The 27,659-nt window shown below is 48.3% G+C and overlaps 1 protein-coding gene across 1 annotated transcript; it reads right to left on the reverse strand.

Annotated features, from left to right (window-relative positions):
* Positions 1 to 199: 199 nt before the first annotated feature.
* On the reverse strand, positions 200 to 27,659 carry SHCBP1 (SHC binding and spindle associated 1). Its single transcript, XM_044428059.1, has 14 exons — positions 27,500 to 27,659; positions 27,131 to 27,298; positions 25,255 to 25,437; positions 23,677 to 23,792; positions 22,058 to 22,266; positions 20,249 to 20,341; positions 17,312 to 17,545; positions 16,725 to 16,893; positions 15,718 to 15,838; positions 11,107 to 11,238; positions 3,841 to 3,959; positions 2,853 to 2,939; positions 2,351 to 2,492; positions 200 to 811 (listed from the first exon to the last, which is right to left on the reverse strand). The coding sequence occupies exons 1-14, from the start codon at positions 27,657 to 27,659 to the stop codon at positions 507 to 509; spliced, it is 2,238 nt and encodes a 745-aa protein (XP_044283994.1). The 3' UTR covers positions 200 to 506.

Below are 27,659 nucleotides of genomic sequence, written 5' to 3' on the forward strand. Positions count from 1 at the left end.
AATCCAACCCACAAGACTACAGTTTGCTAAATATAAAAATGTTTTTATTTAATACAGCTGAAATTGGTATGCAAATACTACATAGAAAACATTCATTTTACTTCTGGTCAAAAGGTTAAGGGTTTTATAGTATTGTTGCTTGTATCCTTCTACAACCCCTTTTATTTCATTTTTATTTTTAAAGGGGTATTTTATATTAGAGATAAATAATATTATAAAAAGTGACATGCATAGCAAGTGGGTAGGGCGGGGGGAGCTTTCTGTTCAAAAGATTCCACCAGAGAGATTTTTGCTCTCAAGTTCCAGGCTCAACACTCACTCCAAAGAATACAGATTTCATTTGTGCAATGAGCAAGCTGCTAAAAAGAATAAATACGCCAGGTTCACACTGAAGCAAGAAATGCAGCCCAGTTAAAAGGACAGGTGCCAAGAACATGTCGGCTGCTTCAGAACAACGCCAGCCTGCAGCCGCAATGGCTCTACGACTTCCGTGTCGTTCCAGAAAGTCAGTAAAGGAACGTGCCAAAGCTCCCTTTCCCATTTCGCTTGAACTGGTTGCCCGCAATGGACACAAACATTTCTTGAGTCATCAGGTCATCGTCAGCCTCCGTGATTCTCAGGTGACTCAGCCTTTTCTTGTGCAGCTGGCTCTTCTTCAGCGAGGCGGCCGAAAGTTCGTGGGCGATTTCAGAGTTGCCTTCCGCGTGCCCCACGACATCAACCCTTCCGCAGAGGCCAAATTCATCACTAGGCTGGTCTTCCGTCCCGGGGTTGGCAGCAGCCTCTGGGGATTGCATGACCGTTTTTTGCTCTGAATCAGAAACAAGGCTATTTAATAGATCCACATACGCCCACTCACACGATCGATTTAGTTCACCCTGTTTAACAAGCTGCCCCTCCATCAACGCTTCCATCCCTCTGTGATGTAGTGGCGCCAGGATTCACGGGGATGCTGCCCTGCGATTTCTGATTAGCAGGGACGCTGACAAAATGTGCCACCCTCCTCGGAATTTCCCATTCCCTTGGAGCTTAGCTGTAATTCACACAGTAGGTGGGAGGAAATTAACTTTCCAAACCATAATAGATTGTTCCCTGTTGTGACGTCAAATATGTTGGGGTGACTTGGTTTGAATGGGAAGTTAAGACCCAAAAGTTTTACAAAAGACCTGCTCCTAGTAAGGGGAAAATAAGAATATAAGAGCAACCATACTGGATCCGACAAAAGATGTGTTTTGTTTGCATTCTGTTTGCACAGAAACCAGACAGATGCCTGTGGAAGCGAGCAAGCAGGATGCAATAAAACCCACCTACCAGAATTTCTACGATGCCCATAAACTTCGGCACCCATGTTCCACTGAGATGAGCCTAGGCGTGTCAAGGAAATCCACAACAGGCTAAATGAGTTTGAATTTCAGGAATCAGATCCACAAATTCCACAGTGGACCAGCTTTTCCATGAAGCTGCATTTTTTAAAGTTCCATAATTTCATTACATAGAAGACAAAAGCCTGCAAGAGAAATGTGCATTTCCCTCATATGCAAAAGTAAGAAAATACATAGAGGATTGGTGCAGTTTGGGGGGATTTACACTTTTTCCAGAAGTTCAAATTTGCACTAAGCATTCACACAAAATGCATTTCGGCCAGTGAGCCTAAGACTGAACAAAAGACACCTGCCAATCGATGAAACAAAGACAGAATGATTTCCCCATGTCCGCCCATCCCGAGGTGGGCGACATCACCACCATCCTCACTTCGTCAGCAGAGCTAATGCAAGACACACAGACAGCGAAACGGGATGTGCCCCGGTCTTCCTGCAAACATTTCTAGCTGGAGATTTTTGAAAAGACCCTCACTGTTGTGCACAGTTGCAGGGCTTAGTGGAAGCATTTAGAGCATTAAGAGCTGTGCTGGATCAGACCAAAGGTACATCCAGTCCAGCATCGCATTCCCATGGTGGCCAGCTGGCTGTGCATGGGAAACCAGGAAGCCGGGCATGATTACAGCAGCACCTGTACGCCTAAGCTCCCCAGCAACTGGTGCACACGGGCCTAACTCCTCCGATACGAGGAGTCGTCGTACGCAGCCATCCAGGCTTATAGCCATGGGTGGTCCTCTCCTCCATGAACTTGCTGGACTGCCACAGCCTCAGTCTTAGAAAGGATGTGCCTTCTACCATGGAACTATTATACGATGGACCATTGGTCTATCTAACCCAATAGGGTTGACACTGGCAGGCAGTAGCGCTCCAGCATTTCAAGGCGGGATTTTTCCAGCTCTGCCTGGAGATGGACCTGGGACCCTCAGCAGGCAGAGCTCATGCTGCAGCACGGAGCCACAGCTGCACCTTACCTTCCATGCTTTCTGGCGTGCTCTCTTTGGCCTCCGAGGAGACGGCTGGCTTCACCAAGACCACCCCATAGCCTTCGTTGTTATGTATGACATTGTTCACCAGGGTGATCTTGGGGACGTCGTAATGCTCATCTAAAAAGTCCTGACAGCACAGAGAAATGAGTGTGCTAGGCTCGCCCGATCCAACAGTCCCTCTGGCAAAATAAATCCCGCTGGTTCCCAGTGTGTAGATGGGAATCGGAGGCTGAGACCCAGTAACTTGCCCCATGGCCATGCTGACGCAATGGCCTATCCCATTCTCCCCTGCAGCCAGCCCTTGTAAAGAAGCAAAGGACAAAGCTCTGCTTGGCCACAACTGGATGGCCCTGACGTCCCCCTTGGCCTGGCCCGAGAGGGCAGGACTGGAGCCCCACAAATACCGAGGCACTTCCTTGTGCGCCTCGAGCAAGCCCCGCAGTCCAGCGGGCACGCCCGCCCCCTCCACGCCCGAGCGAGGACTCACCTTGATGAGGACGCCCTCTTTGCAATGGTGAATGCCGTTCCCTATCAAGGCGCAGGTGCTCCCTGGATAGATTTCTACGCCAGCGCCCTGAAATTCAGAGGCAGAAACGGTGCATAAGCAGGTCTAGAAAGAGATGCTGAGGACCAAAGGCATGGAAAAGACAGACCTGGAGGCACACGCTCGGCTCCCAGGACACCCTCTGCAGGAGAGCTGGGGACTGTGTGGCCTTCCGCATGCTGCTGGACTACAACCACCATCAGCCCTCACATCATCCGGGCTGCCGTCCATAGGGCCAGGGCTCCATGGAACAGCCTGTGTGTTGACCCTCGGCTTTGCTAGACGGACTGAGGCGGAATCTTGCCTTGGACTCTTTGTGAGACACTAGCCATCAGCATCCACAAAACTGGCCTACATGGATCCTTGCTCTGATCCAGTATTAGCACCTTCCTATGTTCCAGCATCCAGGGGTCCCTACTCACTTGTCCTTGGCCTAAAGGCATGAGATGCAGCTTACTTGAGGAAGCCAAGCGGGCCCAGCTCTGGTCCCTGACTGGATGGGGGACCGCTTCGGAACCCTGGCACGATGCCGTTCCTACAATGGATGCCAAGGTCTGACCCACACGTAATGATAAGGTGTACATCTCGAACGCGTGTGTGGCAAGATTTTCAATAATTCAAGAGGAACTTCAGAAGCATTTGCATCTGTTAAAATTCTATTCATATCCCTCCCGTTTTCCCAGCAAGGAATCCAAGGCAGCATACGCAACCTTCCTCTCCATTTTATCCGTACAACAACCCTGCAGGGTAGGTTAGGCTGAGAGCAGGGTCACCCAGTAAGCTTCCAGGCTCAGTGAGGACTAACACTCTCGAGTCCAAACCTAAGGCTGCCCACCTGCTGAGCCCCATTCAGTTCAGGGGAACTTCCCTCTGCAAACTTTCAAAGAATTACGTTGTAAAGGGCAGCCTGCAAGCTGATTTCCATTTTTACCTTAGCGCCATACAAGTCAGAGTTTTTCATTAAAAACTCAGCAGAGGTCCGGACGGCAACTCCTGCCGTCTCGCACTGCAGCACACAGTTCTCCAGTACAGTCTTCCCTTGGTGAACACCTGAAAAAGAACGTCACACTCCGAATCAGTTTACACGCAGTCAGGTTCTAGCCATGATAACCCAGGAAAGCACAGTAAAACAAAGAAGGAATTCTACAGTGTTTGAGGTACATGTTTCAGCTCCGGTATTTTTAGTCACTCATGGGTCAATTTGAAACCTAGAAACGGAGTGAGTCAGAAGGGGTCTCCCAGGCCATCTAGTCTGACCCCCGGCTCTACTCACAACATGCCCACCATGGGCACGTCCAGCCTCTCCTTGAACACCCACACCAATGCGGCCTCAACCTCCTCCCGGGGAAGCCCATTCCACACCCTCGGGGTCCTGACTGTCAGGAAGTGCTTCCTGACATCCAAATTGAATCTTGGTTCCTTGAGCTTTGCTCCCTCCAATATGAGTCAGTTCAGTCAAAAAGAGGCACCATTTCATTATACAGTGTTACCATACTGTGTTATTAAATTTCTCTCTTTGGTGATACAAACATTCATAAACAAGCACAAATTAGAGTCAACAAGCAATCAATGCAAACTTGTAGCAACAGGCCCTCTGCTTTTGGAGAAGACTCGGGGATTTCTCCTAATTCTCAGGATCTCAGTAGTACACAATTAACTGTAATCAGCTGGTGGAAAAGGTATGTTAAGCATCTTTCAGCTTGTGAGCCAAATTTGATATTTTGAAGGTCCTAATCCAGTGGCTGAGAGGAACAGGGTCAAAATCCAAAAGAAAAGAAAACTCGCATGAATATTTTATTTTAAAGCTTTTAGTGCCAACAACTAAGCCTCAGGAGATGCATTACAACCTTTAAGAATTGGCGGCGGGAGGGGGAGCTGGACAAAGCTGGGAAGTCACCGAATGACAGGTTTATCACTGGGAGAGTTTAGTGCAGTTAACTTTTTAGAGGCAAAGGATTGCTGATTAGAGGCAGTTTGGATTAAAAGATGTCCTTCTTACACATTGCTGGAGAAAGACTAACATGGCTTGACATGAGATGCGGTTATTTGCTCTTCTCGTGGAGGAAGGACTCACTTTCTTCTCAGCTGGAGAGAAGGAAGGAGAGAAGAAGGGGAAGACAGGGAAAGGAAGCTGATCCAAGTTACGGGATAGCAAGGGGATGAGAGACACTCTCTGTTGCCCTCCGGTGCCCGGAAGCGTGTAGAGTTGTTCTGATTATCTCATAACCCTAAATTTTTAAACTCCCATGTGATGTTCCTAGGCAAGGATGAATCTGCCACAGTACCTGAAGAGCTTTGGCCACTGGGCAATACAGAAATGTAATCAATGGAATGAAAGTAATTTAAGTACTTAAGTGACTTAATTCCTCCCTGTCTGCCTCCTTTGAGGAGGAAGAAACCTTGAAATCCTTGTTTGCCGAGTTTAAGTCTGTCAGGGCAGACTGAAGTCATTCCCCAAAAAGGAAAGACAGGATCTTTCAGGATCAGTTGGAGACAAGAGATGGTCCCATCAGATCCATCATCAGGAGGGATGCAGTTTGGCCCAGTTTGGCCCCCAGCCTTAGATTCTGCCCTGCTCCAGAGGAGCGACCAGATAGCAGCAGGCATAAGGAATACCAGTCTTCACAGAAGTCCCCCAAAAAGTAGAATTTAAAAGCCTAGTAACCCCTCAAACCACGCAGTAAGGGCAGAATGCATTGTGCGATAGGGGGAGAGAAGGGGAAATGAAATGGAGCATCCCAAAGGGGACAAGGACATGGCTCAAACACGGACGAGAAGCATTCCATGCTGCAACATTTTGTTGCAGAACAGCCCTGTATAAACCAATATCCTCCCTTTGGGGAATTGCACCAATTTGAGGGTATGCATTAATTACACTTCAGCTGCTGCAGTATTTTCTTATGAAATTCGTTTTGGCTATAGATTTGTTTTTAAGAGGAACATTTTCGCGGTTAATTTAAGCCCATTTTTAAGATCTATTGTTACTCTGGAAGGCGCGACGGTTGCACATTAATGTACCTTTGATTTATTAGCTGTTGTTTTCCACTTAATGTTTCCTTGGTGTGTGGTTTTTTGGGTCTCATTTTGTGGTTTTAATTGTTGCTTCCCTCTTGGAGAAGCACCCTAGTGAGAAGAAGAGTAGAATGCTTGCAAATACCCGAACAAACAATGGCATAGACTGGGGAAGTGTACATGGTGCTAACAAGCATCAATGCACCCTGGGACACCTTTCTGGATGCCCAACCCTTCTACTTTTTAAGAACAATAATGCAATGTATCACTGGCAGCTGGAATGGCGGCAAAAGTGGTTCACCAGGAGCGAAAATCTGTCGTCTCAAAGAACCTCCTTCATGGACAGGAGCTCAGACCCCATGTCTCCCTTGTACTGAATTTTTGGATAGATTACGAATATTATTCTTCATTACATTTCTATACCGCCCCTTGCCGAAGCTCTCTGGGCAGTTTACAACATTAAGTCCCCCATCCAGATGGCAACCAGGCCCGACCCTGCTTGGCTTCCAAGATGAGGCAGGATCAGGCACTTCAGGCTATGCCGAGGCATGGACAGATTGCTTGTTATTTGCTGTGCCTCACAGGGCAGCCATTCTGCAGTGGAACCCAGTCCCTCAAATTGCCGAATGTGCCTTAAAACAAGTCTATAGCCGCCCTGAGAGCCATTCGGGGCTTATGGGCAGCACAGAAAGTACAGAAACAAGAGTTTCAGACGCAAATACCACTCCAACTAATGCACTAAAAACCCAGTGATGCTTCTTTGAGAAGCTCTGGCTTCTTTCTGCCTGAACAAGCCAGAAGAACAACCCACCCATAAGCCATGTGAGATTTCTCTGGCTTGTTGGGGGAGAAATAAGACAGAGTTCAGACATCACGACAGATTAGCCAGGGGACATGTCTGGGTTGGCCAACACACACAAGTATTCTTACTCGTTCACATCAACCCAGGGTTTAAAAGCCCTGGGTGTTTAGCCTGGATTAAACTGGCCCAGCCTCTAAGCCTCAAGTTGTCCGTTACACATTCAGAACAAGGACAACATCCGTAAAGAAAGTTACCCTTTAAGACTATTTTAGGGAGATGCAATTAGGAACTTCTCACCAAAAAGTGGTCCAAGACCCCCTTTCCTTTGGTGTGCGAATATATTTTCACATTTAAAAAAAAAGGTGCTGAAATAGTCCTGATAGTCCATGTAACATTTGTTATTCAAATCTACCTCACGATGATGAAGTGTTAATTATCACCTACTCCAAAAGGCAGAAGGACACAGTCAACAAGATTACTGTCAAATTCAAAGGTGGGAAGGAGGGAGGGAGGGAAGGAGGACAGGCGGAAGCTTTCCATTCCGCAACAAACATTTAAAAAGAGAAATCTCCTGATACCCGGTGCTAGGGCAAGTGGGCATGCTGAGCAGTTCCGTCAAGGTACGGAATATCAATATTGCGTATAAGCAAAATAGAGAGGAACAGGGATAACTAAGCTAGTGATATCACTAAGGAAGAGAGCCCCTGTGAACTCTTGGAGAGCACCCCAAAGACTGCAGGATTTTCAGAGGGCCTCCCCAATAGTCCAAGGCACTGCTTTGGCTTTGAGAGCCTGAATTCTGATTATCCTCACCCTGAATTCCAATGATCCTCTCTCACCCTTTGCAGCTATCATGGCAAGATCCGTGCTGACTGCTTTCTGAGTTTGCTGGCATGACCTTGGAAACATCTCCGGCTCGGGAGGGGGACAGAATCCGAAGTATTTCCAGCCCGGGCTCCACAATTTGTCTAGATGGGCTCAGAGGCAAGAGATAACAAGGAGGCCAGAGAGGTGAAAATTGCCTTTGTCATTTGTCTCGCCTTGCCTGCAATATCCCAGCAGGGTTCTGCAGGCTAGGAAATCTCCAGAAACAAAGGCTTCCTTCCGCAGGACATCGCTCTTCGTTCCTCTCCAAGGACTCTCGTCTGGGGAAAGGTTACCGGACAACCAGAGGAAGGAGTAGTCCAGGGCCCCAACGCAACGCAACACGGTGTGCCCTTAAGTGTAGCAGGGCAACATACCACATTCTGAAGTGAAGCCATGTGCACTGCCATCTAAACACAAACACTAAACCCAGTTTTAAGTCCAGAATGTAAAGCTACTGCCCTGGCCAATTCTTCCCCACTACTTGCCAAACAGACCAGGATGAAATCTTTCAAATTAAAAGGCTTTAAAGGCTTTATTATGTTTATTATGTTAAAGCTGAGCAGCAAAGCTGCCTCTGTAGTACAAAAGAAGAGCTCTGCAGAAGTGAGTAACAAGAAAAACGAGCCTAGTTAGAATACTAGATATTAGGGGAATGTAGCTGAATGAAAAAGACATTGTATTTTTCGGCACCAGGCAAAAACCTTTTTATTTGCCTAATATTTAAATATTTAATTATTTTAACTAGGTTTTAACATTGTTATGCTCAGTTATGCTGTTTTGCTTGTTATGTTATGTTGTATTTTGTTGTACTTATTTATTGTGTGATTTATTTATTGTTATAAACCATCCTGGGATGTCTTGTAAAGGACAGGGTATAAAAATTGTTAGTTAATAAATAAATAAATAAGAGGTTGATTTCAAACTGCATACCCTCTCTCCCTTCCAAATAGAAAAGAGGAACCCATGCCTTCCAAGAAGATTCAAGGCCAACTAACTTGGAGTCCAACGCTCCCAAAATGGTCAGACCCATTACTCTGATGCCTCAACTCAGCTTAATCAAGTTAGGCCCATCTGACATCCTCCTCAGTTTGCTTACTCAACTTTGCCACAGAATTTGAATCTGTCTGATTCTCAGCAACTGCGGTGGCTTATTATTGGCATTTTAGCTGTCAATTCTGCCTTGCATCAGAATCAGAATCTGAAACCAAAACCTTTGAAGGTTCTTTTATAGGGAGAGAAGGCCCAGCCATTTGAACCACTGAGACCTGGGGGAAAGCCTTCTCCATGGCCGCCCCATACTTGCAGAATACCCTTCCAATAAACCAACTTCCCCATTTTTTCAAACAAAGGCAACATATTTATATTTGACCCAAGCATTTAAGTGTTTGTCCATCTTTCTTGCTGCTTGAAATGGTTCTGTCATTGGTATTTTAGTAACAGTTTAGTAAAAGTTTTTCATTTTCCAGCTCAGTATGTACAGGAAAGCTTTCCCCCCTTCTCCTGCCCCTGTTCTCCCTGTACCGTCTCCATACTATCCCATATTTAAAGAAAAACAATTTCATGTATATAAGTAACAATATTAAGCAGAACTTGGGCACATAAATAGCTATAGAAAAACATAAGAAAAATAAAACCAGTCCAATTAAAAGACCTGTATTGTGTATAGCATTTTTTTTCCTCAGCTGCACTGGTTTGCAATCAATCATATTACTCTATAATTCAAGAAAATATCCCTGTATTAATTGGATTTTCTTTTAGTAATTTGGTATGAAATGGACAGTAGAGCTCTATAATTCTTGAATCTCGTTGTGCATTGTAAGTGGGATCTTAGTTGCTTCCCAAGGCTGAAGAACAGTTTTGGTTGCCATTACTGTGCACTGGATTTAGTATGACTTGTTGAATCTGACTTATCATATTCTGCCCTGGTTCCCAGAAGGATACAGAGGCAATTTCAAAATGTGTTTCATGGGGGGAGAGAGAGAGAGAGAGAGGAGAGGAGACAAAAGACAGAGAAAGAAAAAGAGAACATGAGAAAAGAGCAAGGAAAGTATTAACACCTAACTTTTTGATAAAGCAAAGGGGTGTAGAGCTGTGGAAGAAAAGACACATTCATATAGATTAATGATTTCTTTTGCCTTACATTTTTAAGGAATGTTGGAAGACAGGAATATTTTGGGGACTAATTGTATAGGTTGAATCCGTACTGATTGCTTTCCCTTGGCAACTTTGTCTATTTTAGCTTGCTCTGTTCATTATAGCTGTTTTGTTTCTGATAAAATTTATGAGGAGGAGGAGGAGGAGGAGGAGGAGGAGGAGGAGGAGGAGGAGGTCTAATAACCAAACCAGCATGGCAAACGCCACATCTGCTCAGCAGGAGGACAAGGAACGCAACGAGGCAGACAGGAAAAGAGGCTGTTATCAATGACCCACCAATCCAGATGTGGCTGACGGACCACACCTGGCCACCTAAGAGGCCTTCTGCCGTTCTGCACCACACCGCTCTGGCTTTGCCGTCCCAGCCAGGAAGCCCAAGGACATGGCCCATCAGCCCCCCAGTGGACTAACCCAGGGCAAGTGGATTTCTGTACGCTGCATTTCTACCCCAAGAAAGGGCACTTGAAAAGGCAGCTGAAATCATAGATATATGAAAACAGCCGGATGCCACACTGAAACAAGTGCATCCAAACATGATTGGGAACACAATCATGGGACGGAATCCATAGCAGAACAGAAGCGGCAGTGATCCAAGGACCGGTTCACGCCCAACGGCCCGCTTGAATAGAAATGGTCTTTGCCTGCGGCAGGAAGACCGCGGCGAAATCCAGAGCCCGGGAATGGCCAGCCTGAAGACCCCCTCGCTCCCTCACCCAACATGCCTCTGAAGGCAGCAGCACTGAAAGGACCTCTCCCAAAGATCGGAAGAAGCAGGCCTGTTCCTACAGGAGGTCTTCCATGGAGCCTCTTCCCAAGCCACACAGGACTTTAGGGCTCGCAAGCAGCCCTTCCAGTTGTCCCCAGGAACAGACCAGAAGCTGCTGAAGCTCTTGGAACAATGGAATCGCAGGTTCCCTGTTACGGAAGCCAGGATGTAGCTGCCACTTGTCCCCGAAGCCCCAAGTGTCCCACTTCACAGGGTTTTTTGTGGACAAAATGGGAAGGAGGAGTACTATAAATGCCCCTTTGGGTTCTCCCTTGGTGGGGATAATAAAAGGTGAGATTTCAGCGCAGCAACCCATCCCGGGGTGCCAAAAGAATGTATACACAAGCAGCAGTTCACCGTAATCAGAAGTGACTGGGTGCTGAAGGTAACCACTTTGAGCACCTTGTCATTGCAGAAGTCAAACATGATTCCTCTTTTGTGATCCGTATATATTGAGCATTACAATTTTAATAAAGTTTTTTTCCTTTCTTAAAATGTGTATACATTTTTGGCACCCTCCATACATAAACTAAATGAGAAATATGCATCTGTGATCATTTGATTCTGCAAGGCTGATGCCAAGCTCAAGGACTTACTCAAAATGCCCTCCACTGCCTCGTGCTGAATCAGCTTCAGGCTGGAGATTTTGACGTCTGCTCCCGTACACTCGATAAAGGCGTCAGCTTTCCCTCGTTTTTCTATCACAATGTCATCCGGCAGACCGTAGCCTTTAGGAAAAATCGCAGAAGAAAAGGTGAGATACCCTGGTAGGTTAGCACAGCTCAGAAGCTAATTAAACCCCTTGGGGGGCGCTAATTGAACACCTTAGGGATTGCTTGCCTAAGTTGCCTCTGACTTATGGGGACTCTATGAGTGAATGCCAGAATTACCCAGCTCCATGGCATTTAGGTAGCGCCACCCACCTTCTTTTGCTGAGTTAACTAAACCATCCAGACTTGTTTACTCAAAACCACTTAGAAAAATTTACGAGCACGTAAAGCTTTTACCGCTTGTCACTAGCAAAAACAACACCACATCTGGCAATAATATAAATACTATTAGAACCACAGGATCCTTTTAGAATACTAAAGAAAACGAGAGTCCACAAACTGCTATTCACTGGCTCTTTACCATTAAGCTTGATTGTAAAAACTTTCCAAGGGACAGAAACCAATAGGAAGCATTTCAAGAGAGCTCACAGGTAGCAAGAAAGCAGCAGTGACCCGCAAGTCCACCCCACCTGTGGTTGCCCAAATAGCCCTGGGCCAGCAAAGGCTGGTGACACCAAGATCATTGGGCAGTTTCCCTGCTGGAGGGGGTAGTGGGACCTCCTAATGTGCCATCCGTGGTGCTGATTTCTCTTCTACAGTGAGTGGGTTATACCCTGGAGAGCGCCTTTAAAATTCAGTCAGGAGCCCAGGGTTCATACACTATCCCACTGATAGTGGCAGCAGGAGCTGTCCATGGTGCTGGAGTTCAAAGGGCTGCAACTTCAGCACCATGGATAGCTCCTCAAGGGGGTTGGGGCTGTGGTGGGAAGTGCATGTCCCATCCTGCTGCCGTTGGGATGGCTTGAACTGTCCAAGGTGCTGAAAAACTGTGTTGGGTGGTACATTTCAGCACCTGGGCTACTTTTCCTGAAAGTTCAAACTTCGCCCAGTCTGGATGGACCCTACTGACCTCAGCCAGCATCTCCCAAAGCCATGCCTCTTTCAGCCGAAGGCCAATCCTTCAATTGTATCCACTTTTTGTGTGGTTCTCCCCATTCTAAAGGGTCACTGGCCACTACCCACCGGTTCCCAGCTCAAACAGGAGAGTGAAAATGTTTTGGAATAGATGGGAGGGGCCCCAGGAAGGAAGGAAGAAGAGGGTGTTGCCTTGCTTGGTCCATGACCCCATGATGAGGCATCAGGAGAGGCGAGTTGCCCAGGGCTTGGCTGGATCTTGCTAGCTGGCCCTTCACCAGGTGGAGCCGCCCTCGGGGTGCCATGTACAGAGTTACTTGAAAGGGAAAGGTTTTGGGGAGAAGTTCGCAGTTTGGGTTCAGCAATCATTCTTAATATATGCAGAGGCTTATCTTCCAGCTTACTAGAGAGTTACTTTGTGGCTGCAAAGCGCCAATAGATATCTGTTTTACAAAGAGTCTGCCTATTGCTTGTAGCTTAAGGACAAAGGGAAGACTGAGCTGATGACCCTGCCTGTCAAGTGCACATAGAAACATAGAAACAGAGCGAGTCAGAAGGGGCTTCCTGGGCCATCTAGTCTGGCCGCCGGCTCCACTCATGGTATGCCTACCATGTACATGTCCAGCCTGTCCTTAAGTACCCTCACCTTTGGGATTTACAACACCTCCCATCGAAGCCCGTTCCACACCCTCCGGGTCCTAACCATCAGGAAGTACTTCCTGGCATCCAAACTGGAACTTGGTTCCCTGAGCTTTGCTCCACTGGAACATGTCCTGCCCTCCTCTGCAGGGGGTAAAAGGCCATGACCCACCTCTGCGTGGCACCCCCTGACACACCTGCATGTCACCAACAGAATGGATGAGGAGCTACAGCAGAGGGTGGCAGTGGCAGGGGCCCACTGGGGGGCAGCATGGAGTGCCCTGCCTGACCCACCACCCAAAACATAAAAAAAGACCAGTCCTGCTGGGACTCCATCTCCTGCTCTTTCATTTGAACCGAGCTTGTGCATCCAGATATGGATACTCTTAATATTTTTTACAGTAAACTAGCACTTCTTCTTGAGGTGGCCAACTGGAACACACAGCAGTTGGCCTAGTTAAAAAGAAGTCCTCAGGCCAGCTTAGGCTTAGTCATACCTGACCTCCCCTCCTTTACAAAAGGAGATCTGACTAACGGCACCCCATTCCAATACAGCAATGCTTTCCTCTTACAATAATCTGTAAACACAGCTAAAACTTAGAACAAAAAGATACCAACACCAGTAAACGGGAAGCCAAAAGCAAACCAGTTTCCTAATTCACAACCGCATGCAAAACGCGCTGCAGGACAGATGAATTAGATCATGACCCCAATATTACAAATATCCAGTTGCTCAGATGATCATTTGCTTTGACTAGCTAGCCTTCTGCAGTGGCACATCGTCTTTTCAAGTTTTGCAATTTCACCGTGAATCCAAGCTAGAGCCACCACACTAATTAATCTATCTTTGCAGCTCATACTGTGAAGTCTTATCTACATTTTATCAATTATTTTAAATGGTAGATTAGTGAGCTCCTGTGCAGGAAAAGGAGCTCTAATCCCCCAGTACAGGAGTACTCCCCGCATAACAGGGCCAGCGCCAACTTTTACCAGAGAGCGTTACTAGACCATTTTTCCTCAAATTCTTCTTTTTTGCAATTATCGATAATTGGCCAAAGAATGATCTCTTCAGCTTGACCTTAGGTGCTTTGTGCCAATATACAATGGATCAATTAGGTCTCCTTCTCCCACACCCCTCCTCCCACATCATTAACACTCATCCAACCTCGTTAATACCCCCATATCGTTAAAGTGTCACCGAAGACTTGTATTTTCACCAGCTTCCGTGGCTTTCAGAAAGGGGACAGGAAAAAAAATCCTTCCGATGAAAAGCAATAGTGCTTCTTCAATCACTGAGTCGACTCTGTGAATAAACTCAGCATAGGCCTTTGTTCCCTAAAAGCTGGTGGCTATGTCTGCTCTCACAGGCTTTAATTTCCTTGCTAACGTTCGCCTGACCTCTCTGATGGGGATGCGATTTGTCATAAATACCACCCCGCGTGCCCAACCATCTTATCCTCATTCCCACAGATAAAATAAATTTATCGAAACCCTATATCCTGCAGGGGCCTTGCAGACTGTCACAGATATGTATATAAATCAAGTGCACAAGAGACGGGAAAGAAAAAGAAAATCATCATAATAAAAGTAAATAAAAAAGACAGGCAAGGGAAGGGGGCAAGAGCTGAGAGCCGCAAGAAATTAAACCCTCAGCTCGCTTTCCATTAAGAAGTTTTGACAAGATAAAGATTGAGATCTCAGCACAACCTGCCACCAGAACTTGGTGGCAGCCTGACACCAAATTACAGCCTATTCTATTAGCATCTGAACGGCAGGCCTGAAATAACAATTACAATAGTTATTAGTATTCATTATATTTCTATACCACCCATAGCTGAAGCTCTCTGGGCAGTTTACAACATGAAGTCACCCATCCAGATTTCAGCCAGGCCCGACCCTGCTTAGCTTCCAAGGTTAGGCAGGATCAGGCATTTCAGGCTATACAAAAGCCCACCCATTTGGAGGGACCACAGCTCAGGGTGGCAGAGCACACGCTTTGCATGGCAAAGGTCCCCAGTTCCGTCCCCAGTATCTCCACGTAAGGCAGGCAAACCCCCACGTCGACAGGGCTGGACTACATGGTCCAGGATAAAGCAGCTTTCTGTCCTTCGGCAAACTTCACGGGCATAAAATTGTGGAGATGAAAGCAGGAGTGTTTCATGGAAGCAATCAAGAAGAGCTGAGGAGAGTTTCTCAGGAGCATCTTTTTGGAGTGGTTCCCATGGATGAGAACATCAACACCCTACTGCATCAGACTAAGGACCTGTCCTAGCCTTTTCTTCCCACCGTGACCAGCAAGATGTCTATGAAAGCCAAGAATAAAGACAGGGACACAGCAGCGCCCAGATGCTTGTGGTCCTCAGCCTTTCCCTCTGGACTAGAGGGTCTCCAAGACTTGGGAAAACATGTAAGCATCACAGCTCGGAGCCATCAATACCCTTGTTCTCCGTGAATTTGTCTAATCCCCAGCTAAGACAGCAGCCATCGTTGTATCTCGCGGGACCAAATTCCATATCGTATGTGCCATCCGAAGAAGTATCAACTTCTGCCTGTCCTGAATTTTGCACAATTCAGCTTCAGAACACCAAGATATAGCATAAATTGGGAAACGGAACATGATCCTATTTCATAATTCACCTCATAACACAAAATAAATGATGAGAAAGAGAAAACCCTTCTGCTGGTGCATTTCCTTTGCACTGTGTCTAATTTTATCCATCTTCCTCCTGCCCCACGCCTTCCTCTGCCACTGACAAAGGAAATAAGCTTCAAAGGAAAACCAGCCGCCGCTTGCGAAAGAGCAGAACAAGAGAAACACAGGCACGTGTTTTCTTTAGCGAGGAGGAAAATACGTCGGGCCTTTTGCTGAGCAGAGGCACTTACCTTCTAGTTCAATGGAGTCTGCAATGTACAACATGCCCTCCACAAAGTAGTGACCGGGGCACACGATGATCCTATCGCCTTCATAGCAAGCGTTCACAGCGGACTGCAGGTCATGGTGGAACTGGGGAGAGAACCACGGCGGCCATAAAAGCAAGGGGAACAACCTGGGTGGCTTCCCCCGCCTGTTTCCATTTCAGGATTCTGGGGTTTCAGAACACATGGAACATTCAATATGAAGCCGCCTTCCAGCCCCGTATGAGCCTGCCGAAGTTTTAGGTCCAGCATCCGAGACCCATTTCTTGATGTTTTCTTTGCATAACTGCAGTTTGGCCTCTTATTATTTTTTTAATCATAGCAAGCTTTCCCTCCATAGATTTTAATTCTGCTTTGCTGAGGTTTTAGCCAGGCTCAGCCTTCAAAAGAGACCAAGATTTATTTGATTTATATCCTGCCTTCTTCTTCTTTTTTAAGAACTCAAAGCAGCTTACATCCTCCTCCTCCTGCTGTCCTCCATCTGATCCCCACGACAACCACCCTGTGAGGTAGGTTGGGCTGAGAGTCTGCGACTGGCCCAAAGTCACCCAGCTGGCTCCATGGCCGAGCGGGGACTCGAACCCGGATCCCCCGAGTCCCAGTCTCTTGCTCTTAACCACTACACGACACTGGCTCAACGATCCGTACTGAACATTCTCTTGTTCCTTTTGTGGGGGCTTTTTATTTAAGATATGAAAATACCCCACACAGCTATTCCTATAGCGATTCTGGGGTACTTTGCAGTCCCAGGCAGGTTTGTTTTATGGAAAAAAAAAACATAAAAGGCAGGAGGTTGAAATTTGGAGTCATTTTAGACTAGGCACTTTGTAACAAGGTCCGAGAAGAACAAGTCAGGAGGACTACTCATGTGTAAATCACAGTACAGAATGTGAGCTGAGGGATGCCAGGGAAGAAAGTGCTTTCTTGGGCCAAAACAATTTCATGTGTCACCAAAAGAGATGCAAGGACCATACCTGGATTTCTATTTCTTCAGTGAAAGACTCTGGCGAAAGCTTGTCCCGGATCAGACACTGCAAGAGGCTGGACATCACGGTAGAAGAGACGACGTGAGTGATGGTGGTGCCGGACAGACGGACGCCCTTCGCTTGCAGGCCGGTGTGCTTCTGATAACCAAACACGTACCTTGAGAAAGAGCAACGCTGCTGAGAGGGGCATCTAAAATTCATAGACGATTTTGCACTAGGAGGGGGTGGGGGTCAAAAGAGGCGATACCCCAACCTGACGCCCTCCACCTCATTCTTGCTAGAAATCATGGGCATTGCAGTCAAACACACCTGGGAGAAGGCCACCAAAAAAAATCAGGATTGCATTTAACATACTCCCCCTACTTTAAAGTTAGCAGCTGTGGGGAGCTCTGATCGGAAACGGGTCCTTCATATATGGAGGATGGGGTGTACTGGGGTATGGACTTCCCCCAATTTTCTCTGGGTTTTGCACCCTGGTTTTCTTTTGGGGACTTTCCCCAGGCCTTCACAACTATATTAGTCTGTTGCACTGAGCTCACTCTATTTTTAAATATTAAACAAAACAATCACTTTACCTCAACAGAGGATTTTCAATAATCTTCAACTTTTGCTTCAGGTGCTCTATCCTTTCATACAGTTTCATCCCTTCTACCATGGAGATGTTTTCTGCTTCAGACTCAGAATCGCTGCCAGAAATGCTGTTCCTGAGGTCTAGAAACATGCGGTAGAGTTCCTCACATTGGGAAAGGCGGTTGTGGTAGTCCACAACAAGAGCAGAAGGGACGCGGTCTTCCAGAATGTCGTAGTACCTGGAAGTCAGGATTAGGGGGCTGTTAGGAGGAGATCTGAACAGATTTGGCAAGAAAAATGGGTCTGAAGGCTGTACGAGGAAGCTCGAGCTTTTAAAAACTTGCAGTCATTGATCCCAGCTGAAAATCTCTGAGCCAGAAATAACTCTTCACCACCCACTTGCAGCTGAGGCCCAGTGAAAAAAACTGGCAAAAAATCCAAGACAAAAAAAGCCCTTCTCACCACGCATTATTCATTTATGCCATAAGATATTGCAGCAAACACCATATTAAGGAATTAAGCTAGTGAGATTACAGGTTTTATTATTGCAAGCTGTTTAATTATTTTTATTTGGTCTACGAGCCCATGTGAGCGTTTACTAGTGCAACAGGCTAGTCCTAATAAATTAAAAGGGGTGAGTTTGGGCCAGTCACTGCCCTTCAACCTAACATAGTAACAGAGTGAGTCAGAAGGGATCTCCCGGGTCATCTAGTCTGACCTCCGGCACGAGCCGGCTCCGCTCACGACATGCTAACCTACCTCTCAGGGTTCTTGTGAGGATAAGATGGAGAGGAAGTGGATTAGATAAGCTGCCATGGGTTCCTTGGAGGAAAAAAGGCAGCATATCAATATTAATACATGAATCACAGAGAACCAGTGAATCAGCAGCAAATTCCTGTGCTGCTCATGCTCAGATCTCACAATTTCCAAATTCCAGCTGCTTGCAGCAACCTAAGATGACAAATGAGTGGCCAGAAACCTGCAGCCATAGAAATCTCAAAAGTCCCTCTAGAAGCAAGAAATTCAGTTCTTCATTGAGAGGGGCCTGTCCCTTCCCTGGAAACCTGATGGACCGGGATGGGGAGGGGAAGGAAAGGGGATTCCCTACACCCCACTTTGGACTCAGGCCCCTCCGGCCTCTAGTGCATGGACCCCCACTGAGCTAAAAGGTCCCCACCTTGGCGATCAACAGTCAGCAGCCATGGGGGCTTTCTGTCTTCTGTCCATGCTTGTGTGCTTCCAAGCAACCAAAAGTTGGCCACTGGGGTCTGGGATTTAGATCAGAAGAGCAGAACCTCAAGCCAGGAAGCCAAATCTTGTCTCCTGGGATCCACATCTGCGGACCCCGACTACAACTGGGTGGGTTGATTCCTGGCTATTACATACTTTCCTCCTGTTTCCAGGTTTTAAATGCCTCTGTAATGCTTAGTTACAAGTAGCAAGCACTTCAGGCTAGAATACGTTGATATTTGGCCCTGTCTGCATTTGATTTTGGCCAAAGGGTGGCCTTTGAAAGGCTCCTCCAAAAAGGAATCCACCCCATGGGCCAAAGGACTTCCAACAGCCCTGATTTAGATAGTTCACTTTAAAAGGAACTCAGCAAAAAGGGTGGAAAAGGACAAATCCTGCTTTATTCAGCGGAGACGTGTATTCCTGGACCAGAGGAAGGCTCAAAGCATCTTGATGTCTCTGGTCTAAACTAGAATGCCTTGAATTAAAAATGTTTCCATCCCACCTATAAAATCCTACAAGTCAGTTTTGCACTGCCATCTAGAGGTAAGTCAGTGCCAGGCATGGGACAGCATTAATCAATGCTTCTGCAATCTTCCCTAAGAATGTTTCTGCTGCAAAAGAGGAAAAAAAGAACCCCCCCCCCGCCCCCAGTCTGTAAAACTAGAAACAGAGAATGGAGCTATCATTGTAACACTGGGCTCATATTACATTTATACCCTGTCTTTTTCCCCTGCAAGGACTGCAAGAATGCTTACAGAACCTTCCTTCACCCCTTATTTTTATCCTCATGGCAACCCCATGAGCTAGAAACATAGAAACAGAGGGAGTCAGAAGGGGCCCCCCGGGCCATCTGGTCTGGCCCCTGGCCCCAGCCGGCTCCACTCACAACATGCCCACCATGTGGACGTCCAGCCTATCCTTGAACACCCGCACCGATGGGGCCTCAACGAGCTCCTGTGGAAGCCCATTCCACACCCTCGGGGTCCTGACTGTCAGGAAGTGCTTCCTGGCATCCAAATGGAACCTTGGCTCCCTGAGCTTCGCTCCGCTGGAGCTAGATCAGGCTGAGAGACTGACTGCCACCCACTAGGCAACATGGCTGAGTGGGAATGTGTACCTGCAGGTCCAGCCCTTTAACACTGCAACAGGCCTCCAGCGTCAGTGCCTTCCTCTGTAAGTCGAGAACATCAGCGGCCAGGTGCACCTGCACTCCTACCTGGACTGCATTGGTCAGCCACCAGGAGAAGGGAATGCTGGACTGGTGCGTCCCTGGCCCAAACCAGCTCAGCTCTTCTCGTTGGCTTAGAAGGGAGTGGGGCAAGCCAAGGAATGCGGCCCAGCTGCCTTTGCTTCTTCGCACCGGTTGCCCTCCTAGGACCAGCAGGCAAAGACACGACAGAACCCACCTCTGCAGAGGGTCAGGTGACATGCAGGGGAATCCTGTCTGTTCTTCATCGGACAAGGCCTCTTTGGGGGCTCCACGGACTGGCAGACTAGCCTCACAGACCCAATTTGACACCCGGGCCAGAGAGGAGACTACCTGCACACAGGAACTGGACTACCCATCCCTTTGTGGCCTGAGCACCTGAATACCCCAAACCAGCACACCTGAGTTGCAGCAAAGCTATGCCACAAAGGCAGCACAGTGCGGTCCAGATCCCCCGGAACGGCCGGCTCCAGGGCTCAAAAGTATCTGCCGGGGCACTTACAATCGGAGCCGAGGTTCGACGCATCTGACAAAGTAATCGAAGTCGTCATCGTCCTCTTCATCCCAATTCCGCCAAATGTGCTTGTAGAAAAACCTGCCAAAGAAAAGATTAAATCAAGGTGGCTGATTCGGACCCGGAAACAGAGGAGAAGATTCACAAAGCAGTCCAGAATGCAGGAACCACAAAACATTTTCTCCCATTTCAATGTCTAACTCAGTCTTTGGCTGCACCGGCTTTCGTATCTTCTTATCCCACGATAACCCTTCTAGTCCCCCTTTAATTTGCTTCTCCAAATTAATTTGGTCTCTTGTTTTTTGCCGTTTCAGCTTCAGAAAACATTTGTTTCCATTTAAAGTATTTTTATCCTGCTCCTCAGGCATAAAAACTCCTGCGGTGGGTGCCATGCAATCAGCAAAATTAACACAGTCCCTTCCCACAGCCGTGCAATCAACGAGAAATGGCACACAAAGAACGAGGAATCGGGACGGAAGACAAAAACAAATTAGGTAGCCTTTCAGCAAGCTGCTAGCTGTTGCATTTTACTTTCATTTTATTTCTATTTCATGCTATACTTCTAAAATTTTACAGTGCACTTTATGTTGCATGTACGTATGCATTAATTGCCGGGAACCACCCAGAGAGCTTCAGATACTGGCTGTACGGAAATTTAAGAAACAAACAAGTCTAATCTGAAGGCTGGAGGGTCAGGAAAAGACCGTCTAATTCTTGCTTCAAGCAATCAGCCCTGAAACTGGAGGACCGAACTCAAAGGAGTGGTTTTGCTTTTTTCAGTTTGCAAAGGAGGCCGGCATTCAGCCCGAAATCAGTTTGGTATCATTAAGCTAACCCTAAGCTGTCCAGAGACGTTTAGTATTGGGTGGCATATAAAAGCTTTAAAAAATAAGCTACATATCTTTTCCCTACTGGCCCGCATTCTAACTTGGCTTGTTTCTTTTGTACTACAAAGCTAGTCTAGCTGTTCCATTTTAACATGGAAGGCTTTGTGTTGTCCAGGTCTGCCTGGAAGGAAGGGGAGAGAAACAGCTATGAAACATTTGAGTCTCGCCAGCTGATGGAGGTGCACAGGCTATGTTTCCAGAAAATACAGCTCTCCAGAGAGATCAGGCACTTATTGCTCTCTCCAAGGGGATCCACAGTAGAGATGGGAAAACCTAAGGGGGGGAAAATTGGAGGAAACAAGTTTTTTCCCCAAAATAATTTGCTGGGTTTTTCAGATTTTCTTCCCCCCAGGCCTTCACATTGCTAATCTGCAGCTCCAACGGATGGAAAGCTAACTAGTGGGGTGGGAGGAGAACGATGGCAAGAGCAAGTCCTCTGTCGGGAAAGGGGGAGTACAGAGTTGCTGCCCCTCTCATCCTGCCATGTAAACGGAGGGATTCTCCCTGCTTCATGGGAGGTTCGGCCCTTCCCAAGATCAGTGGAAATCCAAGTGGATGCAGGTGGGAAAGAGCAGCTTGCGGGACTCGATGCGCAGACAGAATTAAGCAGTTAGATCAGAGCACATACGCAGTCCAGGGATTTATGAATTAATTCCAGGATTAAGCTGACAGTCCGTCCTCCCTCCCTCCCGCCCTCCCACTCACACACACAATATCCATTCCTTGCTTTCACCACCTCAAATCCCACATTTCTTCTTTTCAACAACCTAGGCTCCTTGTTTCGCTGCTTTTGTTGGGATCCGGAACGCCCTGCTGATCTTGGGAGCCAGAAGACCCCGCAGATCTTCCGCAAAACCCCCACAGCTCTCCCAGGAGCCCCCGATCTGCCTTCTCCCCGCCCCACATATACCTGACATGTTCAACCGCGAGTGCCGTCTGGTCAAACTCCCCCGATTCATCGAAAACAACCCACAGCTCCTGCAGCGGCAGCCGGTGCTCCTTCAGTTCCAGCAGCTCCCGCATGCGCTCCAGCGTGAAGACGCCCTCCTGGCTCTCGCACAGGAAGGGCTCCGAGAGCCGCACGACGGCCTTCAGGGCAGCGCACTCCACGTCGACAACCTGGCACACGTCACAGAAGCGGTGCATGGTTTTTATTTACTTCAACTGCAGAACACACAGTCTGCTTTTCCTTCTAAAATAACCCCAAGTCAGGGCAGAATCGGACGCATGGATGGCACCCCCTGGGGGCTGCAGCGAGAGCTCCGAGACCCCAAAACAAGCATGCCGAAAGGACCCAAACTGCAGCAAGAGTCTGTCTGCAGCAAGTGCTTTGAAGGCAGCACTGGATCAGAGCTCCTAGGACTGCAGGTCACCCAGCCAGAGGTGCGTGGGACCAAGCGATGTCCTTTTCATTTAAGAACAAGGCTGGTGAGCCAGCAAGTCGCTGCCAGCCAAGGGTGTCTGAAACAAGCTCCTGCCCAGCTTATGTGCTGACAGCATCGCTGCATTTTCGCCCCCGATCAGCCTGTGAAGCTGTTTGAGAGAAAAACTGGGCTATTTTCTGGATTTCCACAGGGCAGCAGTAAGAACTGTTTGCTGCATTGTGGGGGGAAAAGAAGAGGCATGGGGAAAGCTGCAGGGGAGGGCACTTCTCAGCCAAAAATCACACCCTCCCACAATGCCTGCAGCTTTTCGGCATCCATGTAGATTTACCACTGGCCCTCTCGGTCAGCGGTTCCCAACCTTTCCAGTCATGGAACCTTTCTGAAGACAGTTTTCCCCCTGCGGGACCCTAACTCTACCCCTGAGTTTTACTAAGCATTGTGAACCCACAACGATCTTCCTTCTTTCATCTGTTCCTATTGCCTGAGTGCTTTTGCATAAGGTAGTAGGCCTGGAAATAGCGAGAAAACATTTTCAGCAGAACAAATGAATAAAGCAATTATAGGGTAATATCTCAAACGAAGTCTTTTGATTATTCCCAGCACTACGCAACAGAGTCCTAGGAACCAAATGACGTGATGTGTTTCCTTTTTTGCTGCTTGGGCACCAACTGACAATCGATTCATTGGCCTCGTGTGGTTCCATTTTAAAATTCATTTGAAATTCGATCTTTGAGGTTTTTCACAGAGCCTCTGTGGAACCCTTGGAACACAGTTTGGGAACCGTTGACCTAGGTGGCTCTCCTAAACCTATTACTATAGGGATGGGGAACACAGGGGCCTGCAGGCATTGCTGGACTGCAACTCCTATCATCCTGAACCAGCCTCGTCAAGGGCGAGGGATGACAGGAGTTGCAGTTAAACTCTGGCAGGGCCACATCCCTGCATTATTTTAAAGGAATCAGCTAATGTAAGGAGGTCAATGTCTAAAATAGAAGGACAAGCACCCTTGTGGCTTCCCAGGTATTTTAGCCTGTGCCATCGGCCTCACCCCTGGCCACGTGCCCTGGGGAGCTGTAGGCCAGAAGGTCTGTGGGGCTGCAACAGGGTAGCCCACCCTGATCTAAGGAGCAAACCAGCCTTTTACCTCAACCAGCACGTCAAACACGTTGGTACGCCAGATGGCCTGCCAGCCAGACGGTTCGAGGACCTTCTCCAAGTACTCCGCTGTGAATTCTTTCACCTCTGAAGCTTTGCAGTCAGCTGGAAACAAAGTTTGGGGGCCAGGGGAGATGAGGATCGACGTTTAGCACGCACCATCTATGTGTGGAAGAGAGGACTCCTAGATCTACTGATGGGTGATTTGCATTTCCGATTCCCAATCATGCCATGCAGGCCGAGGGCTGCCTCCAGTTCTGGAGAAGCTCTCAAGGGGCTGCATTCCTTTGATTCCAGAGGCAAAGCTACAAAGTTCTGGCCTACTTTAGTTTAGCACCCTTGCCATCCGTAAATAAGGAAAACCGTTCTATGGTTTTCGTTTTGGGTTCAGGAAGAGAGACGTTTGATGGCACATAACAGCAACAGTCACGTGTCCTTCAACTATGCAAAACCCTACGAATGAATACTCTCCAAAATGGTAGTGGTTGTAGTGGTTAAGAGCGCGGGACTGGGACTCAGGCGACCTGGGTTCTAGTCTCCGCTCAGCCATGGAGCCAGCTGGGTGACTTTGGGCCAGTCACAGACTCTCAGCCCAGCCTACCTCACAGGGTTGTTGCTGTGGGGATAAGATGGAGGAGGAGGGATGATGTAAGCTGCCTTGAGCCCTTGGTAGGAAAAAGGCAGGATATAAATCGAATAAGTAAAACGTCCTTCCCATGATGACCCAGCTCTTGTAAACAGGCAAAAATTAGGAATTGTGACTCATGGGTCCACAGTTCACTGCTCCTGCTCCAATAGCAACCACAAAATAATGCATGGGCCCCTCTGGTCCCAGACTGTACTACTGAAATGAAGAAACCAGGAGTTAATGTTTGGGCAGGAGGGCGGAGAGAGCCCTTCTGTTCTGGCACTCAGAACAGCAGCCTGGACGCTTTAATACAAAGTGCAGACAGATCTGGACCTTCGTCGTAGTGAGTACAGATAAAGCAGACCCTGCAAGCCAGCCCCTGACCTGCTGAGCAAAAAGCTTTGTAACAGGAGTGCCTCTAAGAGCAAACCAAGCCAAAAGCAACCAGAAAAGCACTCTCCAGCTTCGCATTTTCTATGACACAGAAAGAACAGTTTTGACTTGGCTGCTCAACTGTTACTGGAGCAGGAAGGAAGGAGTTCGGCCCTGCAAGCAGAACGGGATGCACCGCACGGATGAGCAGAGGCCTATAAGTCAGGGAATGCCGACAGCTTCCAAAGGAAGGCCTGCAAAAATGGGTTGTTGCATCCTTGATATCGTGGGTACTTTCTGCATGTCTGTCTTGTGAAGTTTTGCAGTCTAAAATAAGACAGGATATAAATTCCACAAGCAAATGCAGAAATCAACCTTCCCCCAGCCTGGCACCCTCTGGTGCTGACTACAGCTCCCATCATCCCCAGCCATCACACTGGCTGGGGATGATGGGAACTGCACGTCTGAAGGGAACTGGGATGAGAGAAGGTAGGGTTGAATGAGAAGTGAACCTGGAATGGTGGCAAGATCCAAAGCAGGGCCTGAGAAGACGAGGGGGTCACTCACCCAACATATAGTCCTGGTAGGCCTTGAAGCGCTCGTAGAAGAGGAGGCTGTTTGTCTGGAAGGTGTCCGGGAAGAGCACGCTCCCTTCCGGCACGAGCCGCTGCAAGGCGCTTCCCGGCTTGCCACGACTCCCGTAGTCACTGCGGCTGCAACAGTCACTGCTGTCGCTTTCATCGCCCCCATCTTAGGCCAAAGACAAAAGTCATCCATCCAGTTAGTTTCCAAAGTGGATTTATTCTTTGATGGACAGCACATCTGATGGAACCCTCTAGTCTGTCTCCTACCAAAAAGCTAACTCTCCCTATGTGTTTGCAGTTGAATACCCAAACATGCACCAGTTTCAATTAGTGTTGAGCCAGGAGTTCTCAGAAGACTGGGGGAGAGAAGGTTTTCCTCCTGCCCTCCACACACTCCCAGGAAAAGGTCACTTTTGCAGAGTTTCCTCCATACATTCTCTACTGTTTGGCAGAAGGACACAGCATGCCACCTGGAATAACATTAGATATGCCCCTCCTCCAGGTATCCGTTGAAAAGTAGATTTAGAGGACTGCACTGGGGAAAAAGTACCTTGGTGATGACGACCTAACCATCTCTGCAACCTTGGTGCCAACACTGCTGTCTTTTGGATACTAAATTATGCCTTCCCACCCCTTTATGGCACATGAGATTTTAATCAGGTCTTTTTTCTTGTTGTTGATGGCTTTCTATTGCTTTTAGGAATATGCATGTATCATCTATTTGCATATATAAGGCTTCTATCATGTAATATTGTGGTTTTAATCTTTGTAAGCAGCCTGGCAAGCTTTGGCTATACAATGCTATAGACATGCCATGAAGATGATCAAAGTGGAGGGTCCACTTCTAAGAAGGCCCTGCCTCTAGGAGCTGCACATTAACGCAGGACCTACAACGATCTGGAGAGTCAGGCAGACTTGTACGGAGGCAGGCAGAATTTCAAGTCTCTGGTCCGAGATGGCCCCAGGCTTTCCCGGAAGAGTGGAAAGAGGCCAGAAGGTGTTTAACCACTCACCCAGCTGCTGAGTGAGCTGGCAGAGGGGAGAGAGGTCACTCCATTGCTCCTCGGCCAGTCTGTCTGTTTTCTGGGCTAGCCATGGAAGAAGGAAAGTCTCTTCCTACACAGCGAGCAGAGAAACACCGAAGGCTGCTGGGACAAAGTCACCGACAGCCCAATATAATCTGCCGCCCAAGGCACAGTTGCCCATGTCCTGGTGCAAAGCAGCCTGAGCTACTCCCGTTATTTTTGGCACCAGTCAGAACATCCCGCAAGCCCCCTTTCTCCTCCTCGGCCATCATAATACTGCCTAATTAGTACTGCATCTTTTAACTGTTGCAATTAGTTTTTGCTGTGGTTTTTCTCTTAGGATTGTGAGCCGCCCAGAGGTGCTGCAGCACAATAGGCAGCATGCAAATGTTTTAAAGTAATAAAGGCAGTCATCGTCAGCTGTCTATGGAGGCTGCCTCACCCCGTCAAAGGAAGGGCCAGCCCTAGACAGACCGATCCGCCCCTTGCCTGCCAGACAGCTTAGTAATGGTCGCAGGGCCGCTGGTGCAGAATAAAAGGACTAGTCAGCCCACCCCTACGGGGCAGGTAGCTAGAAGGGTTTGGGGTTCAGCCTCTGCCCCCCAAAAAAAACAACCATGCAAAGGAAGGTTGCAAAAGCAGAGGGTAGAAAGATCATTCATTTGCTGTCTCAGCTGCTTAGCTGCACTTCTAAGCCTTCCTTCCTCTAGGGCTCCTCGTGAAGAAGCTCGGCTGAGAACCGCAACCAAACAATGAACACGGCGAGCTAGCCAAAGGCTTGCAAATTGCGCGATCGTTCTCAGGGGGGGGGGGGGGGGGGGAGTAGCTACTTGCCAAGTTTAAGCTCGTCTTCCGCTGCCTGCGGCTCCGTGCCGCCGTCGTCCGGCGCGGGCTGCCAGGGCTCCCCCTCCCGTGCATCGCCCTCTTCGTTCCCCTTTTCTCCTCTCGCGGCCTCCACCGCCCCCTCTAGCCGGCTCTCCCTCGCCCCTTCCGCGCCACTTGCTGGCACGATTACGGGCTCCGCCGGGGCCACCTCCTCCCGCAACGGCGATCCGGGCTCGGGCTCGGGCTCGGGCTCGGGCTCGGGCTCGGGCTCGGGCTCCGGCTCTGTCCTGGCCGCTCCCGCGGATCCGCCTTCGTCCGGCTCGTCCATCGCCGCCCGCGCGGCTCACCCGCCGCCGACCCTCCGTTGTAAATTCAAACCTTCCCGGGCGGCGTGCCTCTCTTCCTGTACGTAGCTCGCAGGAGAGCGGCGATTGGTCCGAAGAGGAGATTCCGAACGCGGCGGAGCCAATCGGCAAGCGGAAAGGAGAATCGTGGAACGTTGAGACACGGGGGCGCTGTCGCAGGATTCGATCCGCAT

This window comes from Varanus komodoensis, unplaced genomic scaffold (assembly GCF_004798865.1).
Source record: "Varanus komodoensis strain SLA01 unplaced genomic scaffold, ASM479886v1 scaffold19, whole genome shotgun sequence".
NCBI lineage: Eukaryota > Metazoa > Chordata > Lepidosauria > Squamata > Varanidae > Varanus > Varanus komodoensis.

Coding starts and splice junctions, on each gene's coding strand:
- SHCBP1 (XM_044428059.1), bottom strand. CDS start 27,659: ATGCGGATCGAATCCTGCGACAGCGCCCCCGTGTCTCAACGTTCCACG. Junction 11,239..15,717: donor AGACTCCATTGAACTAGAAG/GTAAGTGCCTCT, acceptor TTTTTCCTAAAG/GCTACGGTCTGCCGGATGAC. Junction 3,960..11,106: donor GGCAGTGGAGGGCATTTTGA/GTAAGTCCTTGA, acceptor GTTCTTTTTCAG/GTGTTCACCAAGGGAAGACT.